The 20,201-nt window shown below is 48.4% G+C and overlaps 1 protein-coding gene across 1 annotated transcript in view; it reads right to left on the bottom strand.

The window, feature by feature from the left end:
- The window catches only part of LOC140407920 (phospholipase B1, membrane-associated), a 90,504-nt gene extending 70,628 nt beyond the window's left edge, over nucleotides 1-19,876 (bottom strand). The window contains exons 1-4 of the mRNA XM_072495114.1: nucleotides 19,753-19,876; nucleotides 19,597-19,661; nucleotides 13,086-13,179; nucleotides 9,159-9,217 (exon numbers count right to left, since the gene is read on the bottom strand). Coding sequence (XP_072351215.1) covers nucleotides 9,159-9,217; nucleotides 13,086-13,179; nucleotides 19,597-19,661; nucleotides 19,753-19,810 — 276 coding nt within the window. The 5' untranslated portion in view covers nucleotides 19,811-19,876. The remainder of the gene's footprint in view (nucleotides 1-9,158; nucleotides 9,218-13,085; nucleotides 13,180-19,596; nucleotides 19,662-19,752) is intronic.
- Between the last annotated feature and the right edge of the window lie 325 nt (nucleotides 19,877-20,201).

Here is a 20,201-nt window from a genome sequence, read left to right as displayed (position 1 = left end):
TCTACCGGTCAGACCGAGCGCACCTAGTGAAGGCCTCCCGCACCTTTGAACGCCTCAGCGTGGTTTCCAAAGGGCCCCTCCCCTCCACCGACTGAAACACGTATTTCCTTAACGTCGTCGACGAATACTCGAGATTCCCCTTCGCCGTCCCATGCCCCGATATGACGTCTGCCACCGTCATCAAACCACTCAACACCATCTTCGCCCTGTTCGGTTTCCCCGCCTACATCCACTGCGACCGGGGATCCTCATTTATGAGCGATGAGATGCGCCAGTACCTGCTCAGCATGGGCATCGCCTATAGCAGGACGACCAACTACAACCCCCGGGGAAATGGGCAGGTGGAGCGGGAGAATGGGACGGTTTGGAAGGCCGTCCAGCTGGCCCGACGGTCCAAGAATCTCCCGGTCTTCCGCTGGAAGGAGGTCCTCCCCGACGCCCTTCACTCCATTCGGTCGCTACTTTGCACTGCGACTAACGAAACTCCCCATGAACGTATCCTTGCCTTCCCCAGGAAGTCCACCTCCGGTGTTTCGCTCCCAACGTGGCTGGCATCTCCAGGACCTGGTCTCCTCCGCAAGCACATGTGGCTCCACAAGGCGAACCCGTTGGTCGAGAGGGTACAGCTACTCCATGCAAACCTGCAGTGCGCCTACGTGGCGTACCCGGACGGCCGCCAAGACACAGTCTCCCTCAGGGACATGGCACCAGCTGGGTCCCCCCCCTCTGCCCCGGCGCCACCATTCCTCCCCCCAGCGCACCTCACCACAGCCCCCGCTCCAGGACGATCCGTCCTCCCCTTGGTCCCACCCGGGAATGAAGATGAGGTCTACACGCTCCCGGAATCTCCCGAACCGACGCCTGCATCGCCACCGGGACTGCGGCGCTCACAACGGAGGATCAAGGCGCCCGACCGTCTACATTTGTGAACTTTCCCCAAAATGTTAACCTATGCATGTAAATAGTCTTCCACCCCCGCTGGTCTCTTTTTTAACAGGGGTGAATGTGGTAGTCACCACTGTTGTATATATCACATATGAGATGTAATACGGTAAGGCTCCTGTACTACAGGTACGTGCGTAGATCCCTGCCTGCTGGCTCCGCCCAGTAGGCAGAGTATAAAATTGTGTGCTCACCGAGCTGCAGCCATTTTGGCAGCAGCTGCAGGAGGCTACACATCTCTGCTTAATAAAGCCTCAATTAATCTCTACTCTCGTCTCGTCGTAATTGATAGTGCATCACAATTTCAGTTTCGTGATTCCAGCATCGCTGGACGGAGAATCCCGCCCCACATCTAAGTACATTAACCACTAGTTCTTTATATTTTTATTTAGAATGTTCAATACAGAATTTTGAGACTGGAAAGTAAATTAAAACAGCTTTCTTGTAGCCCAAACTAATTGATGGTGAATTTCAGTGGCAGCCTCTTTTTCCACAAAAAACAAATTATATTTATTGGATTCCACAGCCAGGACAGCTGCGCTATTTTTTCTTTATTTTTTTTAAGTGGATGCGGGCATTGCTGGCAATGCCAGCATTCATTGCCCATCCCTAATTGTCCTTGAATTGAGTGGATTGTTAGGCCATTTCAACGGGCAGTTAAGAGTTAACCATATTGGTGTGCGCCTGTTGTTGGCCTAGAGCCAAGGAAAGAATCTATAGAATCCCGACAGTGCAGAAGGAGGACATTTGGCCCCCCAGGTCTGCCCCGATCCTCCAAAAGAGCCCTATCCCTGTAGCCCCACCTAATCTGCATATCTTTGGACTGGGGGAGGAAACCAGAAGCACCCAGAGGAAACCCATGCAGACATGGGCAGAATGTTCAAATCCCACACAGACAGGCATCCAAGGCCGGCATCGAACCCGAGTCCCTGGCACTGTGAGGCAACAGTGCTAACCACTGTATTGCCGTGCCGCCCAGGGGCTTCCTTCTTAAAGTAAACCAGTTCCATTTATTACGATATGCTTCATTATCATTTTTTCCTATTGCCAGCTTTTTATTTACAGAAATCAAATTGTTATCTGCCATGACAGAATTGGAACTCACATTCTTTGGATTGCTCCCCAGTAACATAACTGTTACTCCACCTTACCCCAAATTATTAGAAGGAAGATGACCATTTTCAGTATAAGTAGACTTAAATGATTCAAAATGTTGCCTTTCCCGCTCTGCACATTTTGTTTTGATTGGCATGGATTCACCTTTGTTGCTGATCCGTAGTCATTGCTTAATAAAACCTAGTGCATAATTTAATTTAAAACTGTTTAAATTCCCTCATAGTAGACTATACAAGGGGATGATTTTCCCTTTAATGAGGGCCATTGGCTTATGGTAACCGAATGAAACAAATGTTATTTTCTCTAAAAGGGATTCTTGGATTTTCACCAAGGTTTTCGGGAATCCATTCTGCATTTGTTTTTGCCTGTTTTTCCAAGAAGAGTTAAATCCAGTGGCCATGGCTATGGTAATGGCATTCACAATGTCACACAATATCATAGGACTTAGAATGGAGAATTATATTTCCATTTGAAAGTGTAATTATAAGGAAATCAGGGATAGGGGGCTGATTCTCCGCTTTTGTGCCTAAGTGTGGAGGATCTGTGGCGTTTTACGTGGAAAAAATCAGCGATGCCCCCTCACCGATCCTGTCCCCAGTGAGGGGCTAGCAGCCACACTACGTAAAACCCCCGGCTCCCACGAAAGAAATGGCTGGAGAATGGCCGGGTCCGTGGTCACGCATGCGAACTTAAAACATGGCGCTGGCAGTGCACGTACCCGATCTGCCAGATAGTGACCCCTGGCCAACCCCTGACCACCCCCTACCAGTCCCCCAGCCCTCGCGGAAGCCCCCCCCCCCCCTCCCTGCCCAGCAGCACGGCTCCTGCCCGACGGTGGTGGTACCGGACAGTCTGCTGCCGCCACGCCCGGTTCACGACCGCTGAGACCACAAGACAACCGCACGGTCAGAAACTCAGTCCATTGGGTTGGCGGAGCATCGGGAGCGGGCCTTCAGGTGACGTGCTAAGGCCGTCACAACAGCATGCGCCACACAACACAATGTCGCCATTTGGAAGGGGCGGAGCATACATAACCTGCATCAAACAGGCGCCGCCCTCAATTTCAGCCTCAAAAGGGATTCTCCACCAAATCGCTGATTAAGAAATTGGTGTCGGGGAACAGAGAATCCCGCCCGGGTTCGATTAAGGTTTTAAAAGCTGCTTTAGGTTTAAAAATAAAACAATGATTATGGATAGATAGCCAAATTAAATTCCCATATCAAATATGAATCAAGCAACTCAGAACATATTTTGCATGTATGGAAAAAAGTTTGATTCATTTAAGATATAGGGTAGAAATTGATACACAAGGGGCGGGATTCTCTGTCCCGCCACACCCATTTTCTGGTGCAGCTTCCCCCCCCACCGGTAGCGGGATTTTCCTTCCCGCCAGCCGGCCAATGGGGTTTCACATTGTGGACAGCCCCACGCCGTTGGGAAATCCCCAGGTGTGGGTGCGCTGCCGGCAAAACGGAGAATCCCGACAGAGGGGAATCTAGCCCATTGTGTCTGTTTCCCAGGCATAAAATGTGTGCAAAGCATACCAATTTAGCAGTGCAACAGTCTGCACCCAATCTGCACAGATATTGGTCCCACTGCTAACGTTGTGGGATCTGTTCTCTACGTTTCCTGACATCCATTTAATATCAGCGTTTGGTGCCTGTTCAAGGTTTGTGCCAGACACCCATGTAAATGTGTCTGCCAGCTAGAAATAGGTTTGAATTTATTTTATTTTAAGAAATGCTTTTCCATCAAGCTAGGAGGACCAGTAATGCTCTTTTGACTCCACCTTCTGCTGATTGCCTTGCTCCTGTTGCTCCCTATAAAGCTTTCCTGAAACATACTTAAGAGCCTCTGCCAGCAGCCCAAAATCATTTCCTCTAACAGGCTATTGACCTGAGGAAGTATAACCTGCACAGTCAGCTCACCCCCTCCAATCATTCAAGTGAGGCTCAAGAAGCACTTTCAGCTGTTTCTCGGCCCTGTTGCTCCGGTGCTCACTGCCTCCACAGCATTCCTCTATTAGAAATGCTTGTTGTCATTTAGAATTTAGCAGTCGCTATGTTAACGAGGCCTAACAGCTTGGATCGCCAAATCCTTGAAACATTCGGCAATGGCAGATAAGTAAGAGCGAGAATGATTCCTGGTCAGCAATGTGGTGGAAAGAAAGATGGAGCCTCCACCCATCACTATCCATAGCTCTGACTACAACATGCAGGTAAAAGTGCATGTTGCCTCAGCAACTCGGACCCTTTGGGTTGGCTCAGTGAGCTGGATAGCCGGGCAGGCAGTCAGTGCAGGAATCCCCTGTGGTTGTCCCCCTCTCGAACAGATATACCCCTTTGGATACTGTCGGGGGGGATAGCCTATCAGGGGAAAACAGCAGTAGCCAGAGCAGTGGCACCACGGCTGGCTCTGATGTTCAGAAGGGAGGGTCAAAGCGCAGAAGAGTAATAGTAATAGGGGACTCTATAGTCAGGGGCACAGATAGGCGCTTCAGTGGACGTGAAAGAGACTCCAGGATGGTATGTTGCCTCCCTGGTGCCAGGGTCCAGGATGTCTCCGAACGGGTAGAGGGAATCCTGAAGGGGGAGGGCAAACAGGCAGAGGTCGTTGTACATATTGGTACTAACGACATAGGCAGGAAGGGGCATGAGGTCCTGCAGCAGGAGTTCAGGGAGCTAGGCAGGAAGTTAAAAGACAGGACCTCGAGGGTTGTAATCTCGGGATTACTCCCTGTGCCACGTGCCAGTGAGGCTAGAAATAGGAAGATAGAGCAGACAAACACGTGGCTAAACAGCTGGTGTAGGAGGGAGGGTTTCCGTTTTCTGGACCTCTGGGAGCTCTTCCGGGGCAGGTGTGACCTGTATAAGATGGACGGGTTGCATCTAAACCGGAGAGGCATAAATATCCTGGCCGCGAGGTTTGCTAGTGTCACACGGGAGGGTTTAAACTAGTATGGCAGGGGGGTGGGTACGGGAGCAATAGGTCAGAAGGTGAGAGCATTGAGGGAGAACTAGGGAATAGGGACAGTGTGGCTCTGAGGCAGATCAGACGGGGAAAAGTTGCTGAACACAGCGGGTCTGGTGGCCTGAAGTGCATATGTTTTAATGCAAGGAGCATTACGGGTAAGGCAGATGAACTTAGAGCTTGGATTACTACTTGGAACTATGATGTTATTGCCATTACAGAGACCTGGTTGAGGGAAGGGCAGGATTGGCAGCTAAACGTTCCAGGATTTAGATGTTTCAGGCGGGATAGAGGGGGATGTAAAAGGGGAGGCGGAGTTGCGCTACTTGTTCGGGAGAATATCACAGCTATACTGCGAGAGGACACCTCAGAGGGCAGTGAGGCTATATGGGTAGAGATCAGGAATAAGAAGGGTGCAGTCACAATGTTGGGGGTATACTAAAGGCCTCCCAACAGCCAGTGTGAGATAGAGGAGCAGATAGGTAGACAGATTTTGGAAAAGAGTAAAAACAACAGGGTTGTGGTGATGGGAGACTTCAACTTCCCCAATATTGACTGGGACTCACTTAGTGCCAGGGGCTTAGACGGGGCGGAGTTTGTAAGGAGCATCCAGGAGGGCTTCTTAAAACAATATGTAAACAGTCCAACTAGGGAAGGGGCAGTACTGGACCTGGTATTGGGGAATGAGCCCGGCCAGGTGGTAGATGTTTCAGTAGGGGAGCATTTCGGTAACAGTGACCACAATTCAGTAAGTTTTAAAGTACTGGTGGACAAGGATAAGAGTGGTCCGAGGATGAATGTGCTAAATTGGGGGAAGGCTAATTATGACAATATTAGGCGGGAACTGAAGAACATAGATTGGGGGCGGATGTTTGAGGGCAAATCAACATCTGACATGTGGGAGGCTTTCAAGTGTCAGTTGAAAGGAATACAGGACAGACATGTTCCTGTGAGGAAGAAAGATAAATACGGCAATTTTCGGGAACCTTGGATGACGAGTGATATTGTAGGCCTCGTCAAAAAGAAAAAGGAGGCATTTGTCAGGGCTAAAAGGCTGGGAACAGACGAAGCCTGTGTGGCATATAAGGAAAGTAGGAAGGAACTTAAGCAAGGAGTCAGGAGGGCTAGAAGGGGTCATGAAAAGTCATTGGCAAATAGGGTTAAGGAAAATCCCAAGGCTTTTTACACGTACATAAAAAGCAAGAGGGTAGCCAGGGAAAGGGTTGGCCCACTGAAGGATAGGCAAGGGAATCTATGTGTGGAGCCAGAGGAAATGGGCGAGGTACTAAATGAATACTTTGCATCAGTATTCACCAAAGAGAAGGAATTGGTAGATGTTGAGTCTGGAGAAGGGGGTGTAGATAGCCTGGGTCACATTGTCATCCAAAAAGACGAGGTGTTGGGTGTCTTAAAAAATATTAAGGTAGATAAGTCCCCAGGGCCTGATGGGATCTACCCCAGAATACTGAAGGAGGCTGGAGAGGAAATTGCTGAGGCCTTGGCAGAAATCTTTGGATCCTCGCTGTCTTCAGGGGATGTCCCGGAGGACTGGAGAATAGCCAATGTTGTTCCTCTGTTTAAGAAGGGTAGCAAGGATAATCCCGGGAACTACAGGCCGGTGAGCCTTACTTCAGTGGTAGGGAAATTACTGGAGAGAATTCTTCGAGACAGGATCTACTCCCATTTGGAAGCAAATGGACATATTAGTGAGAGGCAGCACGGTTTTGTGAAGGGGAGGTCGTGTCTCACTAACTTGATAGAGTTTTTCGAGGAGGTCACTAAGATGATTGATGCAGGTAGGGCAGTAGATGTTGTCTATATGGACTTCAGTAAGGCCTTTGACAAGGTCCCTCCTGGTAGACTAGTACAAAAGGTGAAGTCACACGGGATCAGGGGTGAACTGGCAAGGTGGATACAGAACTGGCTAGGCCATAGAAGGCAGAGGGTAGCAATGGAGGGATGCTTTTCTAATTGGAGGGCTGTGACCAGTGGTGTTCCACAGGGATCAGTGCTGGGACCTTTGCTGTTTGTAGTATATATAAATGATTTGGAGGAAAATGTAACTGGTCTGATTAGTAAGTTTGCAGACGACACAAAGGTTGGTGGAATTGCGGATAGCGATGAGGACTGTCTGAGGATTCAGCAGGATTTAGATTGTCTGGAGACTTGGGCGGAGAGATGGCAGATGGAGTTTAATCCGGACAAATGTGAGGTAATGCATTTTGGAAGGGCTAATGCAGGTAGGGAATATACAGTGAATGGTAGAACCCTCAAGAGTATTGAAAGTCAAAGAGATCTAGGAGTACAGGTCCACAGGTCATTGAAAGGGGCAACACAGGTGGAGAAGGTAGTCAAGAAGGCATACGGCATGCTTGCCTTCATTGGCCGGGGCATTGAGTATAAGAATTGGCAAGTCATGTTGCAGCTGTATAGAACCTTAGTTAGGCCACACTTGGAGTATAGTGTTCAATTCTGGTCGCCACACTACCAGAAGGATGTGGAGGCTTTAGAGAGGGTGCAGAAGAGATTTACCAGAATGTTGCCTGGTATGGAGGGCATAAGCTATGAGGAGCGATTGAATAAACTCGGTTTGTTCTCACTGGAACGAAGGAGGTTGAGGGGCGACCTGATAGAGGTATACAAAATGATGAGGGGCATAGACAGAGTGGATAGTCAGAGGCTTTTCCCCAGGGTAGAGGGGTCAATTACTAGGGGACATAGGTTTAAGGTGAGAGGGGCAAGGTTTAGAGTAGATGTACGAGGCAAGTTTTTTACGCAGAGGGTAGTGGGTGCCTGGAACTCACTACCGGAGGAGGTAGTGGAAGCAGGGACGATAGGGACATTTAAGGGGCATCTTGACAAATATGTGAATAGGATGGGAATAGAAGGATACGGACCCAGGAAGTGTAGATGATTGTAGTTTAGTCGGGCAGTATGGTCGGCACGGGCTTGGAGGGCCGAAGGGCCTGTTCCTGTGCTGTACATTTCTTTGTTCTTTGTTTGTTCTTTGTAGCCAGTGTGGATCAGATTGGTGCCAACAACATGGGGTTCAATCCCTGTTCCAGCTGGGGTGGGTTCAGGACTTGCCTCGCAGCATTACCTGTGCCCTTGGGAAGAAAACTGAAGAAGGTGCATGAATGCCATGGTCTTCATCCACTATGCTAATCTTCACTTATTCATTCTCAGAATATGGGAGTTGCTGGCAATACCTTCATGTATATAACTGAGTGCCTTGCTAGTCCAGTTCAGAGGGAAGTTAGAAGTACACCACATTGCTGTGGGTCTAAATCATATATGGAACAGACAAGGCAAGGTCAGTAGATTTGCTTTCTTAAAGGGATATTAATGAACCAGATGGATTTTTAATGGCAATCCAATAGTTTCAGGGTCACCATTTTTACTTCCAAGTTTATTTAACTGAATGTCAATTCCACCCAGCTGCCATGCATGGTCTCATGTCTCTGGATCATTAGTTGAGGTTCTGGGTTACTGGTCCATGAATATATCCACAATGCTATCTTATTCCCGAACAACGCAATGTGATTGCTCACACATCTGGTGCAATTCTATGTGGATAGCACAGTTTAAAGTTCATAAGGTAGCATTTAAAACAACCATTTTATCACAGACATCCAGGGACCAATGTGGTATCTCAGCAGAGTTTTTAGAACAAACTGTTCCCAAACTTTATTTCAACTGGAAAGCCCCACTCTTTGGCTACTTCCCAAATCTGCGACCTCCACGGCATATAAGGATAAAGGCAGTGGATGCATGGAACACGACCACCTCCAAGTTACTTCCAAACCATACACCACCCTGACTTGGAACTATATTGGCGCTCCTTCACTGTCAGGGGATATAAATCCCTGAACTCTCTTCCCAGTAGAATTGCGGACTGCAGCAGTTCAAGAAAGTGGCTTACTTACCCAAGGGCAATCAGTGATGAGCTACAAATTCTGCCTTTGCCAGTAATGCCCGCATCCCATGAAATAATTTTTTTTTTAAATGTCCCTTTAAAGCGACATATTGTCCAGGTCCTCAATGGTAATTTGTGATGATTATGTTCCTCTCACACACAATGAAACAATCATACATTTGCAACAGTGCAACTTCCAAATGTTGTGACTTACTGTTAGGGAGTCTCCCAGAGCAGCAACTATTTTAATATCTGCTGGTTTCAAAGTGTGAACTAAATTCAAAAAGAGAAAAACTTGAATAAAAACTTCATTTGAAATAACAAATATAAAACAGCACGTTATTACAATTGCAACTTTCATTTTCAGCTTCTATTTCGGGATTCACTCTCCATCTGATGTGTTGTATGTGACCTGCAAGTGCTCAGTACTGACACTGGTGTCAATATTCAAAATGTTCTCTTGTCCAATACTGATGTGTCACCTTTAAGTGAAAAAAGTAGAATTGGATAACTAAGGGCAGCACGGTAGCATTGTGGATAGCACAAATGCTTCACAGCTCCAGGGTCCCAGGTTCGATTCCGGCTTGGGTCACTGTCTGTGCGGTGTCTGCACATCCTCCCCGTGTGTGCGTGGGTTTCCTCCAGGTGCTCCGGTTTCCTCCCCACAGTCCAAAGATGTGCGGGTTAGGTGGATTGGCCATGATAAATTGCACTTACTGTCCAAAATTGCCCTTAGTGTTGGGTGGGGTTACTGGGTTATGGGGATAGGGTGGAGGTGTTGACCTTGGGTAGGGTGCTCTTTCCAAGAGTCGGTGCAGACTCGATGGGCCGAATGGCCTCCTTCTGCACTGTAAATTCTATGATAATCTATGATAAAAAAAAACCCCAGTGAGTCAATATCCAACCAATTATAGAGAATACATATCCGACACTAATGTGGAAAAGTGTTATTCCGTGCTCCAATGCAGTTGGAGATATTTCTTAAAATGGTAAAATTCGACAACCCGCTGCTCCCAACTGTACATGTATTTTGCATTACAGGAACCAAAAAATAAACGAAAATAAAAGCAAAATACTGCAGATGCTGTAAATCTGAAATAAAAATGGAAAGTGCTTGAAATACTCAGCATGTCTGGCAGCATATGTAGAGAGAGAAGCAGAGGGTGAAATTCTTCTATTTGCAGACTAAGTGCTCACTCCAGCAGAGAATTTGGATGGATTCCCGCTGGCGCTAGGAGTGAAGTTGACGTGCCATTCAACGGCACATATAAATTCTTTTAATGAGGAAAAGGGTTTTCGTGTTTTTCAATGGCACATAGTAAATTTTAAAATGGATTTGTGCTGGATCGGAGAGGGACACACCCAGACTCTCTGTCAGGTACCGCAGCTCAGAGATTGAGGGCGCCCAGATCTCAAAATATCATTGCAGCCTTCCCCTACTTTCAGATTGCTGGCAAGGACCCCCTCCCCGCCCCACAATCGCTGGCAAGGTTCCCCCCAATGTCTGACAAGGAACCCCTTCACCTCTTAGTCCCCCCTTCACCTCCCCCTCTCAGTTTTCCCCCTTCAGGCACCACCCTAGATCTTTCTGGAACGACCAGGTGTGGGGGAAGTACCAGGCAGAGCACCTAGTCTTTCTAGGAAGCCCTTCAGAACAAAGAGCTAGCCTCTTTTTAAAAACTGAGGTTAGAAAGAACAGCTGCTCAAAAGAGGAAGTGCTTCAGAGTTAATGGACCCCTGTAGAGCTATATAAATAAACAATGGCAATTCATCCTATGAAATTGCCTGGCCCTGTCAATCAAGAGGCTTTTGAAAGGCACGGGTCAATGAAATTGCATGTAAACAATGCAATTCAAAGATTTTTGGCTTCTAGGTGTGCACAGAGGCTTGAAAAAGGGCAATTAAATTGACTGTGAAAAAAACATTAAAGGGAAGACTTTTACCTTCATCTCACAGATCTTTCACGCTGGGAGTCAGTTTAAAGTGTTTAAAAACTACAGGTGGAAGACTAGCCAAACAACCCCCAACCAAGGAAAAAGTCCAAATCTGAGCTCCTCCAGCCCAGCCCAACCCAACCCTCACCTCTCCTGAAGGCCCCCCCCCCCCCCCAACCTCTCAGTACCCTGGAGGCAGGTTTAGGGAGGGTGCGCACCTCCTTGCTGCCAGTCAGAGTGCAAGCCACCAGCTCCCTGTTTCTGAGGACGTGCACCAATTCATGCCAAGACACTTGTCTGGCCGGGGGGTGAGGGGATACCAGAAAACTGGTAAATTGGGCTCCCTGCCTAATAATGAGATTTAAATCAGTTTAATGACCTGTCGGCATGTTCCCACTGGGTCTGGACGGGAACCTCGTCGAGGCCTCTGGGAACCTCATTGGGGCCGACAGAGAGGGACGGGAGATTTGACACCCGGCGTGAAACTCTTTTTTGTGCCTACCACCCGATTGACTGAGCTATTGCAATTCTTGCTACTGGCTAGTGACCCCGGAGAATCGCTTCCCCCCCCCCCCCCCTCCCAAACGAGCTAATATTTGAAGGAAAATATGAACTCTTCTTCAAAACTTCTTATTCAGTCTACATCATTTCCACACCCGTTACCTTTTGGCCCATGACATCTTTGTCATTTAATCTCTCTCATCCTCAGACGTGCCCTCTTCTTCTTGCTTCCCTTTCCTCAATTTTGATGGCACAACACATTTCTACCTTGTTTTAGTTCTGCAGAGGGGTCATATTTGACTTGAACATTCACTCTGGCCAAATTTTTCTGGGCCTTCACGCCAGCAGGATCGTCCAGTCCCGCTGATGGTGACCCCCTGCCACAGTTTCCCCAGCCGCAAGGGGTGTGAGTAATGGAAAAGGCCATCGACATCGGCTGGACCCACCAACGACGGGTCACCTCTGCTGCCACAATACACGTACGTGGGGGAGGAGGGGGATGGGGGATTTGGGGGGATGGTGGCGGAAATTCCCAACCTGAGTTTTTCTCTCCGCAGTGGCTGAATATTTCCAGTATTTTATGTTTCTATACCACAAAATAACCATGTCCAAAGGATGAATGTTGTTCTTTGTACTTTCAAATCAAACTATTATAAGAGTAAATCTGATGGTGGCTGTATTCATCAAGGGGATAATGTCATTAAATCAAAATCAAAGCAGAGGTTTATATTAGTAGGTGCCCATTATTACCACACACATGGTGTATAAGCACTTGATAATTAAGCACTTTTCTTCTGCTCAAAGTATTCTCCAGTCCTTGTCCTCCCCAATGCTCCTATATTTAAATGAGCACTTCTCCCTCCTGCACTCATAGAATCATAGAAACCCTAAAGTGCAGAAGGAGGCCATTCAGCCCATCAAGTCTGCACAACCCTCTGAAATAACATCCTACCTAGGCTCACTCGCCCACTTTATCCCCATTAGCCCAGTTAACCTGCACATCTTTGGACACTAAGGGGAAATTTAGCGTGGCCAATTCACCTAACCTGCACATCTTTGGACTGTGGGAGAAAAGCGGAGCACCCGGAGGAAACCCATGCAGTCACAGGGAGAACATACAAACTCCACACAGACAGTCAGCCGAGGTCGGAATTGAACCCGGGTCCCTGGAGCTGTGAGACAGCAGTGCTAACCAGTGTGCCACCGTGCTGCCCATAACCTGTCAGAATCAGACGACGCCACAGAGAGACCACATTACTTTACGGTCCCTCATATTCTGAAACCAATCCATTCTGACAATAGCGGAGGCTTGGTGGACAGTGAGGTCATTCTTGCCAATGATCCAGTCAAGCCCAACAATTTAGCAATGGGAGGATTGTCATGCCACTCTATGACAAAGCATTTGGGTCCCACAAGCCCTGCATGTTAGTCCACAAGCAGCAATATTCCGCAATTCTGTAGCACGCACCTCGATATACAAACATCCAGGTTTTCTCACTCTGGTGTAATACACTGGTGCCCAAACTGTTCTGCGTTGTCAACCCAAAGAACAATATGATGGTACCTAAACGTTTGTGTACTACCAATCCAATTTGGTGCTCTCAAGAAGCAAAAATTGCTTCTGGCTCACTTTCCAGTGACTTGATTTTAAACTTGCATCATGAAAAAGTTTGAATATGTTAAATAAAAGCCATGCTTCACTTTACCTGAGATCGGTACTGTTTCTGATGGTTCCATGTCAGGACAAATAAATGGAGAGTCTTGTGGATCCTTAATTTGCATAATATTCCTATGAAAGCCCTTAAAAGTGCACAAAGTAGGAGAATTTACATCTTGTTCTCTGTAATATTGTCAAGATCATTACAAAGTAGTACTGCTGTGGGTACACTGAATTGAAATACCTCCTTTAACTGAATTTCACACGTTCAATTCCGGATCCCATGTTTTGATAATTGTGTGTATATCTATTTTGGCACCTGCGTTTAATTATGCCCCAATTGTGATTTATTTTTGTCGGATCTCGAGTCTTTGCATTTGTAGTTATATTAATATTCAGGAAGGAAAGTCAACAAAACATTTCAAACTAAGAACAATACATATGAATGAGCTGAAAGCAATGGGGCTCCTCTCCATAGAATTGTGTCCAGCCTATCTGCATACGTCAACACCACTGTTAACTAAGGCCGATGGTATTTGATTGTCACATGACTCTTGTCTTTGTGACTATCTAACCTCTCATTGTCGAATGAGCTATTCAGGGCAAATAACATCCCAATACCTGTGAATAAATGAATCAAACCAATACAATGGTAAATGTGATGGTCATTCATTGTGTTCATCAAGGGGATAGCGTAAGTAAATCAATATCAAGGCAGAGATTCATATTAGTAGATGCCCATTATTATCACACCTGGAGTATGAAGCACGTGATAGTTTCCATTCTAAACACCTGTAAAATTAACATGCTAAAGATCACAGAAATCATCCTTTTGAAACAAATGTGATGCGAAGTTGGTTTCAAACGCACGTGTTTAAGCCTTCAGCTACTTTGCACCATGGGCAGCACATTTTCAGAGATTTCATTCCACTGCTTACTGGGATGCATTTACAGCATTGCGTGTGAGCTTGCTGGAGGAGTGTTTCCCTCAGTCCAACAGGCCAACCTATAAACCCTGCAACACGGGAAATTCTGCTATCCTAGCAAAGACACATGCCCGAACCTCCTGTTTCTCTCTGCTTGGAGAGAAGACAATGGCATCCTGATGTACAGGTCCGCATGTAGCACCACTCATTCAATGTGCAGTTAGCATGCAAGATCACATCCCAAACATTAAGTTGGTGAATGCCTGGCAGCAGTCAAGATGCTTTTATTTTGTGCCACTCCACAGTTCCAGTCACCTTTGAGCCACTACCTTTCAATCAGAGGATTGTTGCTTGGCTTCAAGAACTACCTGCTGTAAATGTGGCCCCTATGCCACCCAAACACGTGGCCAACACTCCTACAATGAGGACAATGCTGCAACTGGAATGCCATAGGATAGGCCATTAGCATCCAGAAGCTATGGTTCTGGTGCATGGGCCACTTGATGGGAGCCCTCCAAAACTCACCAGGAATGCTCAATCCGGGATAGTCTGCTGCGTCCTCCACAACCTTGTCAACAGGGTTTTGATGAAAACCTTGGAAGGAGGAACAGGAGGAACATAAGAGGAAGAAAGGATGCAGCTGGCACACCTGCTGTCCAGATGGGCTGTTTGGGAGCAGCACATCAGACTCTGATTTCCCCCAGAATATGTTCCCAGATCCCTGTTGTTCAACACCTTCCTGCTCTACCTACATTCTGTCACTGACCATCACAGCAACCTCTTAACCATAATCCTGAAATAAAAGACACCACAATGCAAATATTCCATGCCAATACTAACCATTATCACTTTGAGTAATCCACACAACACTCAACTATTCACCCTTGTACATTCCAGCTGCGTGTCTGCGGCTGCCTATTTCTGGCCTACTGCACCTACACAGTGCTGCCCCCAGACCTGCAGCATGGCTGGTGGAATACTGCTGACTTTCAATGGGAGATACCACAAATTGCCTTGCAGGAAACCCTCAAGCAGCTCTTGGCCATGAGAGCCAGCTTCAGACTGCACCATCTCAAAATGGGTGGCAGTAGTCTAGGTTGACTGGCTGACAGGGAGCAGCATTAGCGAATTGTCAGCGTTAGGAGCATGGTTGCTGTCACCCTGAGAGAGAACTGCAGGCTTATGCACTGTGGAGCTACTCTCACTCTCCCGAGCATGGATGGCTGGACTGATGTGAGGCCCTGCAAGCTTGTATCGGCACCCACAAAGACAGCAGTCTGACCGGGATTAGCACCGAACAGCTTTGCATAATAACAGACAAGGATCTCCTCAGTCTGAGCTGCCACTGCAGCACTGAAATTGTCTGTGCTGCGATGGAAGCTGAGAGGGATTCTCCGAGCCTCCGCTGCGAAATCGTAATCAGCGCGGGGGTGGAGAATGGGCGAGATCGGGTCCAATGTTGATCCGGCGATTCTCCGGTCCCCGAAGAATCAGCGCCAATCGCGTACGCGCGGTCGGCGCAGCGCCAGTCAGGGGCCATTGAAAGTGGCCCCTGTGGCGATTCACCGAGTGCAGCTGGCCGAGTTCCCGACGGCGTGGTTCTCGCATGATTCCACCCATCAGGAACTCGGCGTGGCGGCTGCGGACTCGGTCCGCGGCTGCCCTGGTGGGGGAGGGGGGCCATTCGCGGAGAGAGGGGGGCCTCCAGGACGGCCAGGCTACCGATCCGGGGCCACTGATCCACGGGTGCGCGTGATCGGGGGAGGGGGGGTCTATGTTTTCGGTGCCGGTCCGCAGTGTGGGTCGGCCATGTCGCATGAGGCGGCCGACGTAGGCCGCCGCCGTGCACATGCGCGGACCGCTGACCGGAAGTGCAGGGCCCCGTAACGGCAGCCAGAGCTGCGAGGAGCACTCCGGGGCCCTGCTCGCCCCCTGCAAATTGGAGAATCACCCTGGACTTTCTCCAGGTAAGTCCAGAGTGATTAGAGTGCGTTTTTTCGCATACGTGGTGACAACGCCCCATTATTGGAGAATCTCGCCCCAGATGTTAAGTCACAATTGGGTCACAAGCGTTCACTTACAGTTGACCACAACTGGAAAGGATGGGTTCCAAGCTCTGCATGATGTCTTGTTCCATGCTGCTGCCATATTCGTCCATGCTGCTTTATAATGACAACAGGCTCCCTGGTGTTATACTCCAGGTAGCCAGTTGGTGATCGAAGAATCCAAGGCCAGTCTTTACTTGGGATACATTTATTCACAGAGTGAAACATTGCAAGTATATATCTCCACACCACTCTTCAATCAGTTAATGTATCTTTATATGTGCTGAAGTAACCATCCAATCAATGCCCTCCTTCTGTGTATACTTAAACTCAATTGATACAATTAGCACTTGTTTCAGCCAATGCTTTCAACATTTCCGTGTGCTCAGCCATCAATCTTTTCCTGTATGCTGCCCGTCAAAGGCCTCCGGCTGGATTCTCCGATTCTGGGGCTCTGTCCCCATGCCGGCGTGGAAACGGTGGCATTTTACGGCAGAAGAAATGGTGCAAAACGGCCACCGATTCCCCGTTTTGCTGGGGGCTAGCAGGACGGCAGCCTAGTGCACCGAGCTCTAGCTGCCCATTCGGCCCGGGGAATTGCCGGGTCCATGGCCATGCATGCGCATGGCAGCCTGCAGCGGCAGCGCCATGCTACATGGTGGACGCAGCCTGCAGACCCGCCCAGGACATCGCCCCACAGTGCTCCCAGCCCTGAATGATGTCGCCCCTGCCCGCGGGTCAGTCCTCCCCCGACTGTGCTGGCGCTGGACTGAGACCGCAGCCACCACGCTGAGGTTCCGACGGATGAGACCATGAGAGACCCACGCTGTCGGGAACTCAATTGGAGGGGGGCGGGCCTCAGGAAATGTCCTGAGGCCATCGATACGTGGCGCGGTGGACTCGGAGAGTATGCCGCTTTGGAGGGGGTGGAGTGGCGCCGCCCCCGATTCTGTCATAAACTTGGGATTCCCCGGCCGATAGCCGAACGCGATTTCGCCGTCGGTGACAGGAGAATCTGACTCCTCTGTCGAACTTACCTGTGACTTTGCCCTTTGATAAACTGGTACAAATACTATCCTTTTCCCTTTGCCTGGCTGCGGCCCATTCATGCCCAGTGTCACGCCACATGCAGATCCCCCTTAATATTAGGGTGCTTGAATCGAGGTACATACTTCTTTTTGAGGCTGCTAGCCAATGGCCTCTGTGTCACTGAAATCCTGCAGGGTCTGGTGAAGACAGTTTGGCTAGAGAGAGTGAAATGAGAGTGCTGGATGGGTATTGTAACATAGCGCTGGGACCTTCAAACCCACCAGCTGATGGCGGGTGTATGAATCAGTGGCCAGTGGCCAGCCCGCCAGATGACTCAGAGGGGAATGCGCTTGTGCATAATTGATGAGCTTCCAAGTGCAGGATCATCATCATAGATTATCATAGAATTTACAGTGCAGAAGGAGGCCAATCGGCCCATCGAGTCTGCACCGGCTCAGAATCTGGCAGGGGAACCCGCCATTCTGGTCAGCGGGCCAGGCACTACCAGAGCCACCCTCTACCACATCTTGGGCGTCATTCTCCAACCCCCCGCCGGGTCGGAGAATCGCCGGGGGCTGGCGTGAATCCCGCTCCCGCCAGTTGCCGAAGTCTCCGGCACCGGATATTCGGCGGGGGCGGGAATCGCGCCGCGCCGGTTGGCGGGCCCCCCCGCTGGATTCTCCGGCCCGGATGGGCCGAAGTCCCGCCGATAAATTGCCTGTCCCGCTGGCGTGGATTAAACCACCTTTTGAACGGCGGGACAAGGCGGTGTGGGCGGGCTCCGGGGTCCTGGGGGGGGGCGCGGGGCGATCTGGCCCCGGGGGGTGCCCCCACGGTGGCCTGGCCCGCGATCGGGGCCCACCGATCCGCGGGCGGGCCTGTGCCGTGGGGGCACTCTTTCCCTTCCGCCTCCGCCACGGTCTCCACCATGGCGGAGGCGGAAGAGACTCCCTCCACTGCGCATGCGTGGGAAACTGTCAGCGGCCGCTGACGCTCCCGCGCATGCGCCGCCCGGAGATGTCATTTCCGCTCCAGCAGGCGGGGCAACGAAGGCCGTTTCCGCCAGCTGGCGGGGCGGAAAATCCTCCGGCGCCAGCCTAGCCCCTCAATGTTGGGGCTCGGCCCCCAAAGATGCGGAGCATTCCGCACCTTTGGGGCGGCGCGATGCCCGTCTGGTTGGCGCCGTTTTGGGCGCCAGTCGGCAGACATCGCGCCGTTCCGGGAGAATTTCGCCCCATGTCTCAAAATGGGAGAATTCTGCCCACTATTTCTTGTCAAATGATGATATTTTTGTTGAATACAGACTAGTGTTAAGGAAACATCTTTGTTTCTGTGCAAATTCTAAGTTTTAGTTTATGATAAAAAAGAATGTAACCCAATCTGTAAAATTTCAGGTCTCGTCGATGTTGATTTAGTCCCATTGTAATACGTCCATGTACCATGCTATATTTTAAGGTCTAAGTTTCTTTTAAGTGGGAGGAGAGGGGGAATGTTTTATATTGCCAGAGCTGAGCATCTTATTATATTGCCCTCTTCTTGAGCATGTGTAAATAAAATTAGCTTAATAATGGCTGTTTGCTGTTAGTCCAAATGGTGAGTCTCCTCTCAGTGTGATACACAACCAACTCCAGTCACACCTGTGGCTCCTCTGGTTCACATCAGCTAAGGCAATGTACATGCATCATCGGATATTGCTGCTTTAAGAGTACATTGGACTTCTAAAGAAGTACCGATTAGTGTAAAAAAACCCTCATTGTTATTAATTCGATATAAATCAGCCAATTTATAGCCAAAATGCCATACTCTCATGAACAAATTCCCCCTCGTAACTGCTTCCATAACATATTTTGTAATATTAACAGTGTTCACAAAACAATACTGACCTTTGGAGAGAGTTAAAAGATTAATTTTACTATCTACGATAAATTTTGAATGGAGATGTGTTCAACAATTCTACAAAGGTCAAAGCCGTGACCCAACTGTCCATTCCAATCTTTGTATTAATAATGTTTCTGATGAATTCAAAAGAGACAGCTTCGCTTGTGACTCTCAGTGTAATCACCAAATTCAACACATTTTTGCAAACAAATACAATCCCTTTACAACATCACAATGTTTTGCAAAAAGTACTGATCAAAAGGACCAGTTATCAACAAGCAAAGCTGATCTGTAACCCACCGAATGTAATTATGTAATCTGCTGTAACCAATAATGTCATGAAAGTTCGCAGTTTGAATCTTCCTCAGCTGTTGCAACAGCACAAACCGGCTCGGAACACATTTGGACTGACACCCACAATGTTGTTCAGGCTCGACGGTTAGTTCCTAACAGTGTAACATCTCAGTCTCCAATAGGCAGAGTGAAAGACAGAGCAGACATTGTAAAAAATGAGGGCTTCACAACTGAAAACACAATGCTGAGCATTATACAACTCAACACAACGTACATAACGTTCTTAATGGGATAATTCAACATAAAAATGAAACGCCGCATCAGCTGTTTTTAAGCTAAAGCTATGACCTTTAAAGTATGGATGCTCGACAGGGAAAATCATACTTACCATGGGTCCAAACTGTGAAATATAATCTTTGATCCCATTCTCATAATTGTCCCACCACTGGGAACCTGTAATGAAAATGGACATTGAGTAAATTGGTAAGGTGTACAGGCTCAGCTCAATCCCAGATGCTGAAGGAAGCAACGGGGTGATGAATACCTTGTACATACGAGCTGAGCAATGTACAGATGGAGAGAAGCAACACTCTCTTTTCCATAGTGAAAGGCAGCGGCGGTCAGCAATTGTCTAGAGCTTATGGAAGAGAGAAACGATAGGACTGATTACTCACTCCTCTTTCATGCAAGTTCTCAGCACAAGCCTGGTGGTAAAGGAGAATGCAATTGATCGTGAACGAGATTACCATCAGGATCAGATGGGGACCATGCACAGCTCTAGCATTTTAAAAAGGGAATAAAGATAACAATCTGCTGACTGTTAAGTAGAGAGGCAACAGTTATTTGAACAAATGCATATTGTTTAACTCTTGTGTTTCCTCTGCAGTTAACAAATATGAAATAAGCCCCACACTCGTACACAAATTGAAATCAGCTTTTAATGCAGAAATTAAGAATCTGAAGGGGAGAATTGCACGTAGCTAATTTCCTCCA

The sequence above is a fragment of the Scyliorhinus torazame genome, chromosome 2 (assembly GCF_047496885.1).
Source record: "Scyliorhinus torazame isolate Kashiwa2021f chromosome 2, sScyTor2.1, whole genome shotgun sequence".
In the NCBI taxonomy this organism is placed as follows: Eukaryota; Metazoa; Chordata; class Chondrichthyes; order Carcharhiniformes; family Scyliorhinidae; genus Scyliorhinus; species Scyliorhinus torazame.
Note: the sequence above shows the minus strand (reverse complement) of the source record. Positions and strands in the feature narration are given on the sequence as shown.